The sequence below is a fragment of the Babylonia areolata genome, chromosome 20 (genome assembly GCF_041734735.1).
Source record: "Babylonia areolata isolate BAREFJ2019XMU chromosome 20, ASM4173473v1, whole genome shotgun sequence".
In the NCBI taxonomy this organism is placed as follows: Eukaryota; Metazoa; Mollusca; class Gastropoda; order Neogastropoda; family Buccinidae; genus Babylonia; species Babylonia areolata.
The window spans coordinates 48464726-48479725 of record NC_134895.1 but is presented as its reverse complement, the minus strand read 5'-3'; the positions used below and the strand labels follow the sequence as shown (position 1 = coordinate 48479725).

The window sequence follows — 15000 nt, the reverse complement described above, 5'->3', positions numbered from 1 at the left end:
GTTTTTTTTTTTAACACAATATCAATTGCATAGGTTAAATGCAATTTACATCTATGTCAGATATATGGTGATAGATATGAAACTGGTTTGTTGCAGTCCAAGCTCAAATAATCTATCATGAATTATTTCTGTTGTTTGATTTTTTGGGGTTTTGTTGTTGTTTTTTGATCATTTTGATAAAATGCTTTATCCTTTAATTTTGAAATTGTAAAACCGGCCATTTTCTGTCACTTGCACACACACACACACACATGCATGTACTGGCACACACACACACACACACACACACACACACACACACACACACACACATTTACATGCATTTATATATATATATATATAAAATCACTTACATCTCTCATTTTTATTGCCTACTTTTATTGCTAAAAATTCGCTTTTATTATAATTTCATTTTACTTCCTTGATCTTGTCATTTTATTCAAATATTTTTCTGTGTTTTCATTCACACGCTGAGATATTATGTACCGATTATGTATCCAATGCGACAGGTGGCATACATGCTTTTCCCTTGGGAAAGAGCAAAATTAAGCAATCTCAGAAAATGACAAAGGAAGTGATAGACAGAGTCAGAGAAACCGTCCCATTGCTGTATTTGAATTCTTCTTTGACTGACCTCAAACAAAACCATGGCTTGTTTGTTTCGAACACAGTCGTGACGTAACACGTGTTGTGCCTCGTGATAAACATCGAGACATGTGACATCTTTATACATAAAACAACTCAAATAACCGAGTACACGTCAACTATTCAAAGAAGTACGTTGATTACTTTCAGTGTGTGGAGGAGGGGGGTAGAGGAGGTGCAGAGTAATGTGTGTGTGTGTGTGTGTGTGTGTGTGTGTGTGTGTGTGTGTGTGTGTGTGTGTTTGTGTTTGTGGGTGTGTGTGTGTGTGTGTTGGGGCTCATGTTGGTGTGTGTGTGTGTGTGTGTGTGTGTGTGTGTGTGTGTGTGTGTGTGTTGGGGCTCATGTGCGTTTATGTGTGTTTGACTGTGCTTTCATATCTGTGAGGCTGCATGTTTCGTGCGTATCTGTTGTACATGTGTGGGTGTGTGTGTGGGTGTGTGTCTTCATGTTTTGCATTTGTTCGCTTATTTATTATCATTGTTGTCTTGTTTATTTACTTATTTATTTTTTATTATTATTATTACTATTACCTTTTTTTCCATATTATAATTATTATTTATCTATTTATCTATTTATGTATTTATTTACTTATTTATGTATGCTTATCTATTATTTATCAACCTTTTTTTTCTCATGGCCTGACTAAGCGCGTTGGGCAACGCCGCTGGTCTGCTTGGCAGATGTGGTGTAGCGTATATGGATTTGTCCTAACGCAGTGACGCCTCCTTGAGCTACTGAAAATGAAACTGAAACTTTCAATGAGATGGGACACTTTAAACTAAGGTTTTTATCTATTTGATTTGACACTGTTTTCATTCAACCTGAGATAATAACGAAACTCACAAAAACAATTATAGCCAATTTGTATACAAAGACAAAACCTCGACAGTGATAATGACAACATCCGGTCGCCTCCAACAACCTCTGACCCTTCAAGTGTGCGATTCGTAACTTTTAAACTCTTAAGCTGTGATAATCATTCTTTGATCAAACCAATATATATATATATATGATAAATGTAGGACCATAGTCAGTAACGCAAATTTAAAAATATCTCTCACACAAACATCATGAATGTACAAACCAACGAAACTGACCCTCCGTTGTCTGCTATCTGTGCGAGCAACATAATGTCGAGTCCAAAGACCAGTGTTGATCTCCAACAAGTATTTTCCAGATTTGAAACTTTCAACTTCGATAACGATCAGAAATTTCAAGCTGGACTTGACAAAATCAACAGGCAGGCCAGTGCCTCGAAAGGAAAAGAACATGCCATCGATATGCTGAAAATAAAATTATTTTATTACTCGAGGTAAGTTTCAGCTATCTTGATCAGTTGCCACCAATGAAATAAACAGATGTTGTTTCTGTTTTACTCCTATAGTGACATACATACGCAAATGTGCACGCATAACACACACACACACGCAAACACAGAGATGCACACACACGCACACACACACACACACACACACACACACTCACACTCACACTCGCACACACCAGACAACACACACACACACACTCATACACATACAAACACACACACACAGATACACATGCCTTTGTATACTACCACCATACCAAATCACACACACACACACACACACACACACACACGTGTGTGTGTGACAAAGTGACACTCCCAGATACACACACACACACACACACACACACACACACACATACATGTGTGACAAAATGACACTCCCAGATACATTATCTATCATCATCATGTAGTGTTTATTGTCAGATCAACAGTATTGTGTACTGTCCCTAAGATACCCATACCCATACGATGCCCACACCCAAAAAACACATACACATAATTTTTATTGTGTTATCCAGTTAATGTTTACAATTATTGATACCTGTATACTGCCTTTCTTCTATCAAAGACTTAACAAGAAGCACTTTACAAAACAGTCATTTATAAAGCAGTTTCAGTTTTAGTTTCAGTAGCTCAAGGAGGCGTCACTGCATTCGGACAAATCCATATACGCTACACCACATCTGCCAAGCAGATGCCTGACCAGCAGTGTAACCCAACGCGCTTAGTCAGGCCTTGAGAAAAAAAAAGGGTGAATAAATAATAGATAAATACATAAAAAAAGAACTACTACTAATAATAATAATATGTATAAGGCACAAAAACTTGATGAAGTCAGCTATAAGCATACATAAATAAATAACTAAATAAATAGTTTTATTTTTTTTAAATAAATGAATAATTTTATAAAACAGGCTGCATGCCTACTTGGCTGACATCTGCTTTCAGGCACTCATGATGCCTTTGGAGATGCCATGGCAGGGGTCTTTCACTATAAACAGCATCCCCGCTTTCTTGAAATTCTGTTTGATTGGTGTAGGAACTTATTCATTATCTACCAGTCTGATGAATTGAAGCTTGTCTATGTACACTACAGAGTTTTTAAGTGTTTTGTACACAGATAATTCTATTTGAATCTCTCATAGTTTCTATATAAAGACTTCACATCATCACTTGCAGTTGCACAGATTTCAAATATGAATCACATCTAGTAATATTATATACATATACCATGTAAATCACATATAATTATTCACAAGATTTCCAATGAATCACATATATCTTCTTTTATTTCTTTTTCTGCTTTAACTCTGTGAAGTCATTGGGGTGCTAGACAGAAGATGTGTTCACCAGATTCACCTGAATAGTATTACACAGGATTTCATGTGAATCACATACATTTGTGCAGATTTTCTTCTTTTTTTTTTTCATGATATGTATGTGGTGTGTTGGCAGGAATGTGGAGCCTGTGGATGTGGCTGCCTACATGGAGTGGAGGAAAGGGTGTGGGAGAGGTGAGAGTCCAGTGACATCCGAGGGTCATGCCACCGAGGCAGGCAGCAGTTCACATCCACAGCGGAGTCGAGACAACGTAATGTGTCAAGTGAATGAGAACTTCATCTGCAAAAAGTCAAACTGCCCTCAGTCCGACGACAATCAAACAGAACACGGTCAGCTCTCAGGAGGTGATGCAGACAAGGAGCCAGGGAACAGGTCCAGTTATGGTGGTCAGTCCAGCGACAGTCCACCCTGCCAAGACCCCTCACCCTGCCTCTGCCTCAGACCACAGTCATCACTACAAAGAGTGCCACCAGAACCCAGCAAGAACCAGATAAAGAAGCGAACTGCGATGCCGGTGTAGCAATGAAGCAGACAGGTTCACGCAGTACCCACGTCCTCTGTGACGATGTGGTCACTGTGGGGACTGACCCAGACATGAGCCAGGGACACAGAACCAGTAAACCCAGCCAGGGGTGTGAGGGAGGGGGGGGGCCCAGCCAACACAGACGGTGATGACCAGAGTTGTGGAGGCACGCACAACACTCACAGACGTGTGGAGGCGCCGTGTTCTTTAGCGGATGCTGAGGGTGCGCCAGAGCCGCTGTCTTTTGCGGAAGTGGCGGAACTGATCCAGAGCGGGAAGCCCATCCCTGGGTTGTCCCACGTGGAGGTGATGCCCACCAACATGGATCCCACCCCCTCCCGCCTCCTCCGCACCAAAAAGCCTTGGGAGGAGTGACTGGGTCAAAGGCGTGTCTGTCTGTCTGCTTGCATTGTGTGTGTGTGTGTGTGTATGTGTGTGTACGTTTATAGATTGATAGATAGATAGAAAGGTATGTGTGTGTGTGTGTGTGTGTTTATATGTATATATTATTCAATCCATGTATGTATATATATATTTATGTGAGTGTGAATGTACATTATTATGTATACTTGTATGTAGGTGTGCAAGTATGTGAGCAAGCATAAGCGAAAGAGAGACAGAGTTGTGTGTGTGCGTTTATGCATGAGTGTATCCATGTATCTTTGAATGTATGCATTCATTATACAGCCCCTGCTGGAATATCAGATGAACATTTTACAGTCATGAATAATTTCCCCACATATTCTGCTGTTGCTGCACTTGAGATTCTGAATTTCTTCTTTATGTTGGTTTGTTGTTATTGTTTTTTTACTTCATTTCTTTTCTGTCACTCGCTCCTGGCAGGCTTCCGTTCCTGTCCTCTGTGTGTGTGTGTGTGTCTTTGTGTGTGTGCATGTGTGTGTTCGTTAGTTCATTCTTTAGTTTAACGTCTTTTCACTGTAAGTGATGTGTGTGTGTGTGTGTGTGTGTGCATGTGTGTGTGTGTGTTTGTGTGTGTGTGTGTGTGTGTGTGCTTGTGTGTGTGTGTGTGTGTGTGTGTGCATGTGCATGTCTCTGTGTGTGTGTGAGAGAGAGAGAGAGAGTCCAAATGTGTGTGTGTGTGTGTGTGTAGGGAGAGAGAGAGAGTGTGTGCATGTGCAAAATGTATGGACTCAATACAGATCTACTGATCAGTTTGGTTAATTGTTTGTGTGTGCAGTGCTGCATTAGGTCCATGTAATCAGAAATGTGTTCAAGTATACATGAACTGGTATACCAGTATGCAGAGTAAATAATTTGCATTTGTGATGATTTTGTGTGTATGCAAAAAAATAAATTAGTACTGCACACATACTCTTGTACACACACACACACACACAACAACAACAACAACAACCCACCAACATTCAGTCCAGCACCACACAATAAAGCAAGCACACAGAACATGATCAAAATAAGAGAGGGGATAGCAAATCCCCTGCTGTTTATTCCTCATCACCCATCAGATCCAGGCAACACCACAACACATCACATCACTTCCTCAGCAGACGATCAAGGCTACCACCAGTATCAGACGATCAACGATATCATTTTCCTTTCACTAACAAACTAGTGCATCCAGCAACAGATCATTCTCACTCAAACATAAACGAATGCATCGACAGTTGCAAACACCACAACTTGTCAAAGCAACATCAAAACAAAAATAAAGTCAAGGAAATGATAGAAGGAAATGAAGAACTTGATTTAATGAGAAGAAAAGAAACGAAGACAAAAAATAGATAAATCTCAAAACCTCATAAACTTATATATATATATATATATATATATATATATATCAGCTATGGTAAGTTTACAAGTTTGCTTAGTTTGGATACCACATGGGCCAAGAGGTATAGTTAAGACCATAATTTACACTAGAGGTTGTTCCTTTATTTATATATATATATATATATATATATAAAGAAAGAGGTTGTTTCTTTATATATATATATATATATATATAAAGAGGTTTATATATATATATATATATATATATATATATATATATATATATAAAGAGGTTTATATATATATATATATATATATATATAGAAACAACCTCTTTCTTTAGTGTGTAAATTATGGTCTTAACTATACCTCTTGGCCCATGTGGTATCCAAACTAAGCAGACTTGTAAACTCACCCTAGATGAAACGAAAACTGTATGCCGTGCCATGCATAACACTCCTTGAGACAATATCAGACTATCATGAACCAGAACAAGGCGAAGAGAAAAATCATGGGTAAAGATTTGTATCATTCAGAATCTACACAATCTGAGGAGGAAAGTAAAATGAATATTTGGCAACACTGTATGCATGCCCTTGACTTGGTCGGTTTCCTTTTGAAAGCTTTGTATGACTACTGCTACTACTACTACTGCTCGGAAGAAGGAGTAGAAGAAGAAGAGGAAACACTAATTCTGGTAGAGATTTCAAAGCACTTTATTTGCATACACAACACATTCAACTGTAAATGATGAAATGATTTAAGAAACCAGTTCACACACTCACTGCTAAGCAGACAAGATGACACCCTTCATCCACCTCACACACACACACACACACACACACACATGCATAATCACTGTTTCGGACAACAAGAAGAAGCAGACACATACAAATACAAGTACATGCATATACATATATAATTCACATATACACGCTACAAATAATTCCATGCAAAGCCACATAAGTCTACTGGCCAGCATAAACAAGTGTTAAAACAAACAAAAAGGTAAATAAATAAGATAACACACACCCCCCCTCCTCCCCCCACACAAAAAAAGAAAAAAACACTTTTGAATTAGAAGCAGTATCTTTTTCAGAATGAAGTAAGTGGGTAACATGTTCATAACCAGATTAAGTATTCACATACCGGTCAATATTAGAGCAATTCAAGTGATAAAGGTAAAACAGACTGTTCAGTAAAACTGACTGAGGTAGTATATTGCCTGCAAGCTGGACCAGCGCACTGGACAGAACAGTCGTGTCACAAGCAGACCCACCAGCACTGATTAAGTCTCATCAACAGACAATCTATCAATCTCAGGCAACAGGCAACGAGTTCAATAATCATGTAAACAAGTTCAGTCATAATAACAAAGGATCCATGTTCAATATAACAAACAATCCATGTTCAACATAACAAACAATCCACACACTCAGATCATGCAGTCAGTACATTCCTCAATACAGCAGTCAATAAAATTCGATAGCATCTTCCTCAGAGAATACACAGTATCTGAGCTACGTACATATAATTTTATTCTTGAACACTCAATCTTGGTTACAGTCAGAATAAGAAATGCAAGATATCTGTGAACAGACAGAATCAAACATCGAAACACACACACACACACACACACACACACAGACACTGTCACATAGGAATCATCACAGAAGTGTCTTGGTGTTGCAAGACCTCAGCAAACCAAACCATTCAACAGTCAGTGAGCGTTTTGCATGACCAGGAAGCGAGCACAGTGCTTGTTGTTAGACGTGATGGACCAAAGCTTGACAATGACACAGGGAACAGACTGCTGGGGGGTTCAAATCTCTTTGGCTGCAGTGAACAGAGCTTGATGCTGATCAGAGGTATCAATTTGGGTTTGAGTGTTGTGAAGGAATCATCACCAGTCCATAAAGAGTGAATCAGTTTCGGTTTGAGTGTTGTGAAGGAATCATCACCAGTCCATAAACAGTGTATCAGTTTGGGTTTCAGTGTTGTGAAGGAATCATCACCAGTCCATAAACAGTGTATCAGTTTGGGTCTGAGTGTTGTCATGGAATTGTGTCACCAGTCCATAAACAGTGTATCAGTTTGGGTTTGAGTGTTGTCAAGGAATCGTCACCAGTCCATGAAGAGTGTATCAGTTTGGGTTTGAGTGTTGTCAAGGAATCGTCACCAGTCCATAAACAGTGTATCAGTTTGGGTTTGAGTGTTGTCAAGGAATCGTCACCAGTCCATAAAGAGTGTATCAGTCTGGGTTTGAGTGTTGTGAAGGAATCATCACCAGTCCATAAACAGTGTATCAGTTTGGGTTTCAGTGTTGTGAAGGAATCATCACCAGTCCATAAACAGTGTATCAGTTTGGGTCTGAGTGTTGTCAAGGAATCATCACTGGTCCATAAACAGTGTATCAGTTTGGGTTTGAGTGTTGTCATGGAATTGTGTCACCAGTCCATAAACAGTGTATCAGTTTGGGTTTGAGTGTTGTCAAGGAATCGTCACCAGTCCATGAACAGTGTATCAGTTTGGGTTTGAGTGTTGTCAAGGAATCGTCACCAGTCCATAAACAGTGTATCAGTTTGGGTTTGAGTGTTGTCAAGGAATCGTCACCAGTCCATAAAGAGTGTATCAGTCTGGGTTTGAGTGTTGTCAAGGAATCATCATCAGTCCATGAACAGTGTATCAGTTTGGGTCTGAGTGTTGTCAAGGAATCGTCACCAGTCCATAAAGAGTGTATCAGTCTGGGTTTGAGTGTTGTCAAGGAATCATCATCAGTCCATGAACAGAGTATCAGTTTGGGTTTGAGTGTTGTCAAGGAATCGTCACCAGTCCATAAACAGTGAATCAGTTTCGGTTTGAGTGTTGTCAAGGAATCATCACCAGTCCATAAACAGTGAATCAGTTTGGGTCTGAGTGTTGTCAAGGAATCATCACCAGTCCATAAACAGTGTATCAATTTGGGTCTGAGTGTTGTCAAGGAATCGTCACCAGTCCATAAAGAGTGTATCAGTTTGGGTTTGAGTGTTGTGAAGGAATCGTCACCGGTCCATAAACAGTGTATCAGTTTGGGTTTGAGTGTTGTGAAGGAATCGTCACCAGTCCATAAAGAGTGTATCAGTTTGGGTCTGAGTGTTGTGTATCAGTTTGGGTTTGAGTGTTGTCAAGGAATCGTCACCAGTCCATAAAGAGTGTATCAGTTTGGGTTTGAGTGTTGTGTATCAGTTTGGGTTTGAGTGTTGTCAAGGAATCGTCACCAGTCCATAAAGAGTGTATCAGTTTGGGTTTGAGTGTTGTGAAGGAATCGTCACCAGTCCATAAACAGTGTATCAGTTTGGGTTTGAGTGTTGTCAAGGAATCGTCACCGTTCCATAAACAGTGGAGTGGCTGTGTGGCCCAGCAGTACTGCACCCAACAAAGAAAGTGAGAGTCCTGCATGGTTTCGATTCCAGCAAGGACCAGGATGTGTACTCCCTTACCCCCATGCCCTCCCACCCTGTTCCAGACCCTGCATGGTGGTCTTGGTGCTTGTGTTTTGGAGGAGATGATAAACTCAGGTCAGTGACATTGTCACTTTGTAAATCATGCTGATATTCTTAAAGCTTTATATGCTTCAAATGGTACATGTATCGATCGCAGCTTCGGTGTTAATTTAGGCTTACAGTGATTCTTATCTGAACATTTATTTATCAGTGCTTATCACCAGAACATACAAATCGAGTGTCCACATCCTTCACAGTTATATCAGAACAAACAAATTCAGGGCCCACATATTTCAGTTTCATTAACAGAATGTATAAATTCATCTCCGAATTTCACTTTTGCTGAAGTGACATTTAGAGATAGGTATCTGCTTGATCCTGTAATGTAACATGTCAGCAAAAGTATATGTTTTGATTCTGAATGATTGTCTTCTTTTCAACTGAATTCTAATTCTAATCATTGTTCATTCACTCCATGGTTACAGTACAGCCGTACTTCCAGTCACTCCATGGTTACAGTACAGCCGTACTTCCAGTCACTCCGTGGTTACAGTACAGCCGTACTTCCAGTCACTCCGTGGTTACAGTACAGCCGTACTTCCAGTAACTCCATGGTTACAGTACAGCCGTACTTCCAGTCACTCCGTGGTTACAGTACAGCCGTACTTCCAGTCACTCCGTGGTAACATAACTTCCAAGCCTTTACCATTCACTTCTCTCAGCTTGTGCATTTTATTCAGCTATTTGCGGTCTTACGCGCTGGTCTTTTTTTCAGGTTCAAAAGAAAAAAGGAATTTTTTTCCCTAAAATTACGTTTATCTAACATACTTACCGTGACCCACTAGTGAAGACTCCGGCAGGGGTCTGATTTCTGTCCTGTGCAAAATACTATACGCCTATGCGGAGAAAACGAAAGTAGCTACAGCCGATAACCTCCCGTAGTAGGTTACCTCCCCTCTGTATCGCTGGCTAGCTTCCTCTTTTTCCGGCAGCCATCTTGATTCCTGTTCCTGTGCTCTTCATACAGCTAAGTTTTTTTTTCTGTATTTTATATGATTGAAAGAGGGGAGTGAATTAGAGGACCGCTTACTTTTGTTTTCCTTTGTCCTGGATGTATTTTGCACAGGGCAGGAATCAGAACCCCTTCCTGTGGTGTCTGTATTACTGGGTCATGGTGGTGCATGTGTTATTACATCTTTTGTCTCAGGCTTCATAGCTGATTACTGGGTCATGGTGACATATGTGGAATTACATTTTTTTTTTTTTTTTTTGTCTCAAGCTTCCTAGGTGGCAGACATTTCTGCCGATTCACATAAGTGTGTTCCAGTATTGTGGATTCCTCCCAGGACTAGAACAACAACAACAACAACAACAACAATGACAATGATGAAGGCACCTGTTTTCATCTCTATCAGGATTTGTCAGGTCTATTCCCTTTCTCTTTCACACTGTAAGACATCCTGTGTGCTTGGTGATGTTCAAAGGGAAAGCCTTGTGAGCTGAGGGGGAGTTCTTCCTACTGAATTCCACAAACAAACTTGTTGAAGTTGGTACGAAAATAAAGCTGGACACAGGTCAATAGTTTATCTCATGATACAGCATCATATTCAGGGCGATACACAAACCGAACCACATGCATGCAGTCAAGTAGATACCGCAACAGAGGTTGGACATGTGGCATTTATCACAGTTCTCTCCCCTGGATGACATGAGGGTGGGGGGGGGGGGGAATTCTGGCTAGACAGACCCCTGGCGCTCAAAGCAGTCAAACTCGCCACAGAATAAAAAGTCACTCTCTCTCTTTGTTAGACACAAAATATCGTAACACTCACCACCAACACCCCCCAAAAATTTAAAAAAAGAAATAAAAAATAAAACCAGCATACTCCTCTTCACTGTTAGGGAAAAAAATGAGACTAGGGTTTGTCAGACAAATTGTCAGACCACTCATAACGATAACAAGACAATACCTCAATTTCTACACATATCTGAGCAGGCTTCACGAAACTGTTACTAATACACCTTAGATAATTCACTGAACTAAACAGACCAGCATTTATCTGGGGTGAAACTAAAAAAAAAAAGAAAAAAAAGGAGCACTGGACACAAATAATTTATGACAGATATACTGAATGACTGATCGGCAGAAGATGTCACTTATCTAAAACCGTAATTAAAAACAGTGATAAAATCTGTGTTCATGGTCTGACTGGCAAAGCTTTCAGCTGGATGGACAACCATCCAATTTCATTCAATCAATGACATCCAAAAACATCCTACTTAAAACACTTCAGTTGAAGACCAGACAAAAAATTTGCACATAACTAAGAACAACATGTATGTGTGTGATCTGAAAAAAACAACAACAACAACAAACATCTATGCAAATGAAAGAAAACTTTTTTTTTCCCCGCAGTGTGGCGCATATCCCATTTAGCACAGACATCCACTGCCAGAAAAAAAACAAAAACAACAACAAACCCTTCTTGAAGTCATCATTAAGATTAAGATGAAGTCATCGTTCCTTCCTGTCACCAGCAAAGACAGCTGAACACCGTGTCTCCACACATCAGCAGCACAATTCAGGACACAGCGTCAGAGACAAGGGCACCTGCTTTCATTACGTCTCCGTTCATTTTGTGCTGACAGCTTACCGCAGTAAGAGAAGACCACCGCATCTGCACACTTGTCTTCAGAGCTCACCGGACAGAGCGGAAACACCACTTGTTAACAACACATTTTCACACTGTCAAGAGTGGAAACATTGCTTGTTAACAACTCATTTTACACTGTCAGTTCTGTGGTTGGGAGGGTGGGGGAGAGAGGGGAAAGGGGGGGGAACCCTGACAGAAAAAGCCCAAGAAGACCTGGTGATGAGGCCAGGAGCGTTCGCACAAAGAACTGTCCCAACGCACGCTGCCGTCCATCATCATAAGCCAAAGGCCTCATCGTGAGGAGGGACATAGGAGAATCCATCGAAGGCAGCGTTGGCCTCCATGACACTGGAGCTGACCAGCCGACCCCCTGAGCTGCCACCGGACCGTCCAACAGAGTTGGGCACCGGCTCCCGCACAAACTCCTGGTCAAAGTGCCGCAGGTCCAGCTGTCCACTCTGTCACAGACATACATTGGGGAAAGGTCAGTTTGTCACAGACATACATTGGGGAAAGGTCTCAGTTTGTCACAGACAGACATTGGGGAAAGGTCAGTTTGTCACAGACAGACATACATTGGGGAAAGGTCAGTTTGTCACAGACAGAGATACATTGGGGAAAGGTCAGTTTGTCACTGACAGACATACACTGGGGAAAGGTCAGTTTGTCACTGACAGACATACACTGGGGAAAGGTCAGTTTGTCACTGACAGACATACACTGGGGAAAGGTCAGTTTGTCACAGACAGAGATACATTGGGGAAAGGTCAGTTTGTCACAGACAGAGATACATTGGGGAAAGGTCAGTTTGTCACTGACAGACATACATTGGGGAAAGGTCAGTTTGTCACAGACAGAGATACATTGGGGAAAGGTCAGTTTGTCACTGACAGACATACACTGGGGAAAGGTCAGTTTGTCACAGACATACATTGAGGAAAGGTCAGTTTGTCACAGACATACATTGGGGAAAGGTCAGTTTGTCACAGACATACATTGGGGAAAGGTCAGTTTGTCACAGACATACATTGGGGAAAGGTCAGTTTGTCACAGACATACATTGAGGAAAGGTCCAGTTTTGTCACAGACATACATTGGGGAAAGGTCAGTTTGTCACAGACATACATTGGGGAAAGGTCAGTTTTTCACAGACATACATACATTGGGGAAAGGTCAGTTTGTCAAAGACATACATATATTGGGGAAAGATCAGTTTGTTACAGACATACATTGGGAAAGGTCAGTTTGTTTACAGACATACACTGGGGAAAGGTCAGTTTGTCACAGACATACATTGGGGAAAGGTCAGTTTGTCACAGACATACAATGGGAAAGGTCAGTTTGTCACAGACATACAATGGGGAAAGGTCAGTTTGTCACAGACATACAATGGGGAAAGGTCAGTTTGTCACAGACGTACATTGGGGAAAGGTCAGTTTGTCACAGACATACACTGGGGAAAGGTCAGTTTGTCACAGACATACATTGGGGAAAGGTCAGTTTGTCACAGACATACATTGGGGAAAGGTCAGTTGTCACAGACATACATTAGGGAAAGGTCAGTTTGTCACAGACATACATACATTGGGGAAAGGTCAGTTTGTCACAGACGTACATTGGGGAAAGGTCAGTTTGTCACAGACATACATTGGGGAAAGGTCAGTTTGTCACAGACATACATTGGGGAAAGGTCAGTTTGTCCCAGACAGACATACATTGGGGAAAGGTCAGTTTGTCACAGACAGAGATACATTGGGGAAAGGTCAGTTTGTCACTGACAGACATACACTGGGGAAAGGTCAGTTTGTCACAGACAGACATACATTGGGGAAAGGTCAGTTTGTCACAGACAGAGATACATTGGGGAAAGGTCAGTTTGTCACTGACAGACATACACTGGGGAAAGGTCAGTTTGTCACAGACAGACATACATTGGGGAAAGGTCAGTTTGTCACAGACAGACATACATTGGGGAAAGGTCAGTTTGTCACAGACAGACATACATTGGGGAAAGGTCAGTTTGTCACAGACAGAGATACATTGGGGAAAGGTCAGTTTGTCACTGACAGACATACACTGGGGAAAGGTCAGTTTGTCACAGACATACACTGGGGAAAGGTCAGTTTGTCACAGACAGAGATACACTGGGGAAAGGTCAGTTTGTCACTGACAGACATACACTGGGGAAAGGTCAGTTTGTCACAGACATACACTGGGGAAAGGTCAGTTTGTCACAGACATACACTGGGGAAAGGTCAGTTTGTCACAGACATACATTGGGGAAAGGTCAGTTTGTCACAGACATACATTGAGGAAAGGTCAGTTTGTCACAGACAGACATACACTGGAGAAAGGTCAGTTTGTCACAGATATACATTAGGGAAAGGTCAGATTGTCACAAACGTACATTGGGGATAGGTCAGTGTGTTTCAAAAAGGTGCTTAAGTGTGCGGACAGATCTATACGTGCTAACTCACAAAATGAAAAAAATATAAAAGAAGCAGATGCCTGACCTTCACATAAAGCCAATGTGCTGTTTAGGCCTTCCACACTTACCCTTGCTTTGTGTAAGCCATTAACATATATTAAACGAAGAAAACACACACACACACACACACACAACATGCAGGCAAACTGACAAATGAACACACACACATATACACAGAAACACAACACACATGAAATGCACATGAAACAATCTGTAGTCTCAGAAACACCAAGACTCAACCCTCAACCACAACCCTCAACCAACGAATGTACATACCCAGACCCCACTCTAACACCATTTAACACCCACCTTCACCCCCCCACCCTCCCTCCGCCCCTTTCCCCCCCACTGACCACGTTGGGGTTGTACAGAGAGGACACCTTCCTGTTGACCAGATCTTGCCAGTTGATGTCGGCAAAAAATGAAACATCCACACACACACACACACACACACACACACACACACACACATACACACACACTGACCACGTTGGGGTTGTACGGAGGGGCCACCTTCCTGTTGACCAGGTCTTGCCAGTTGATGTTGGCAAAAAAAGAAACACACACACACACACACACACACACACACACACACACACACACACACACACTGACCACGTTGGGGTTGTACGGGGGAGCCACCTTCCTGTCGTACAGGTCCTGCCAGTTGACGTCGGCAAAGAAGGTGGTCTGCTGCACCTCCTCCAGGTCGCCCACCGCCCCCAGTCTCTTGCTCTTGTCCTTGTGCAGCAGCTGGTGGCCACACACCACAAAACGTGGTCACACAC

General features: G+C 41.5%; 3 protein-coding genes across 5 annotated transcripts in view; 1 reads left to right on the top strand and 2 right to left on the bottom strand.

The window, feature by feature from the left end:
• Positions 1 to 690, bottom strand: part of LOC143295097 (uncharacterized) — a 24492-nt gene extending 23802 nt beyond the window's left edge. For both annotated transcript variants that reach the window (XM_076606660.1, XM_076606661.1), the window contains exon 1: positions 635 to 690. In XM_076606660.1, the coding sequence (XP_076462775.1) occupies positions 635 to 649 (15 nt within the window). In that variant the 5' untranslated portion in view covers positions 650 to 690. The remainder of the gene's footprint in view (positions 1 to 634) is intronic.
• An 871-nt stretch (positions 691 to 1561) lies between these two features.
• On the top strand, positions 1562 to 4749 carry LOC143295096 (uncharacterized). The gene is made up of 2 exons (XM_076606659.1): positions 1562 to 1957; positions 3431 to 4749. Exons 1-2 carry the CDS (start codon positions 1716 to 1718, stop codon positions 3834 to 3836), a joined length of 648 nt encoding a protein of 215 aa, XP_076462774.1. The 5' UTR covers positions 1562 to 1715; the 3' UTR covers positions 3837 to 4749.
• Positions 4750 to 6087: 1338 nt separating this feature from the next.
• LOC143294684 (serine/threonine-protein kinase Sgk2-like) overlaps positions 6088 to 15000 on the bottom strand; it is a 72454-nt gene continuing 63541 nt past the window's right edge. For both annotated transcript variants that reach the window (XM_076606074.1, XM_076606072.1), the window contains 2 exons: positions 14828 to 14965; positions 6088 to 12182 (listed from right to left, as the gene is read on the bottom strand). In XM_076606074.1, coding sequence (XP_076462189.1) covers positions 12000 to 12182; positions 14828 to 14965 — 321 coding nt within the window. In that variant the 3' untranslated portion in view covers positions 6088 to 11999. The remainder of the gene's footprint in view (positions 12183 to 14827; positions 14966 to 15000) is intronic.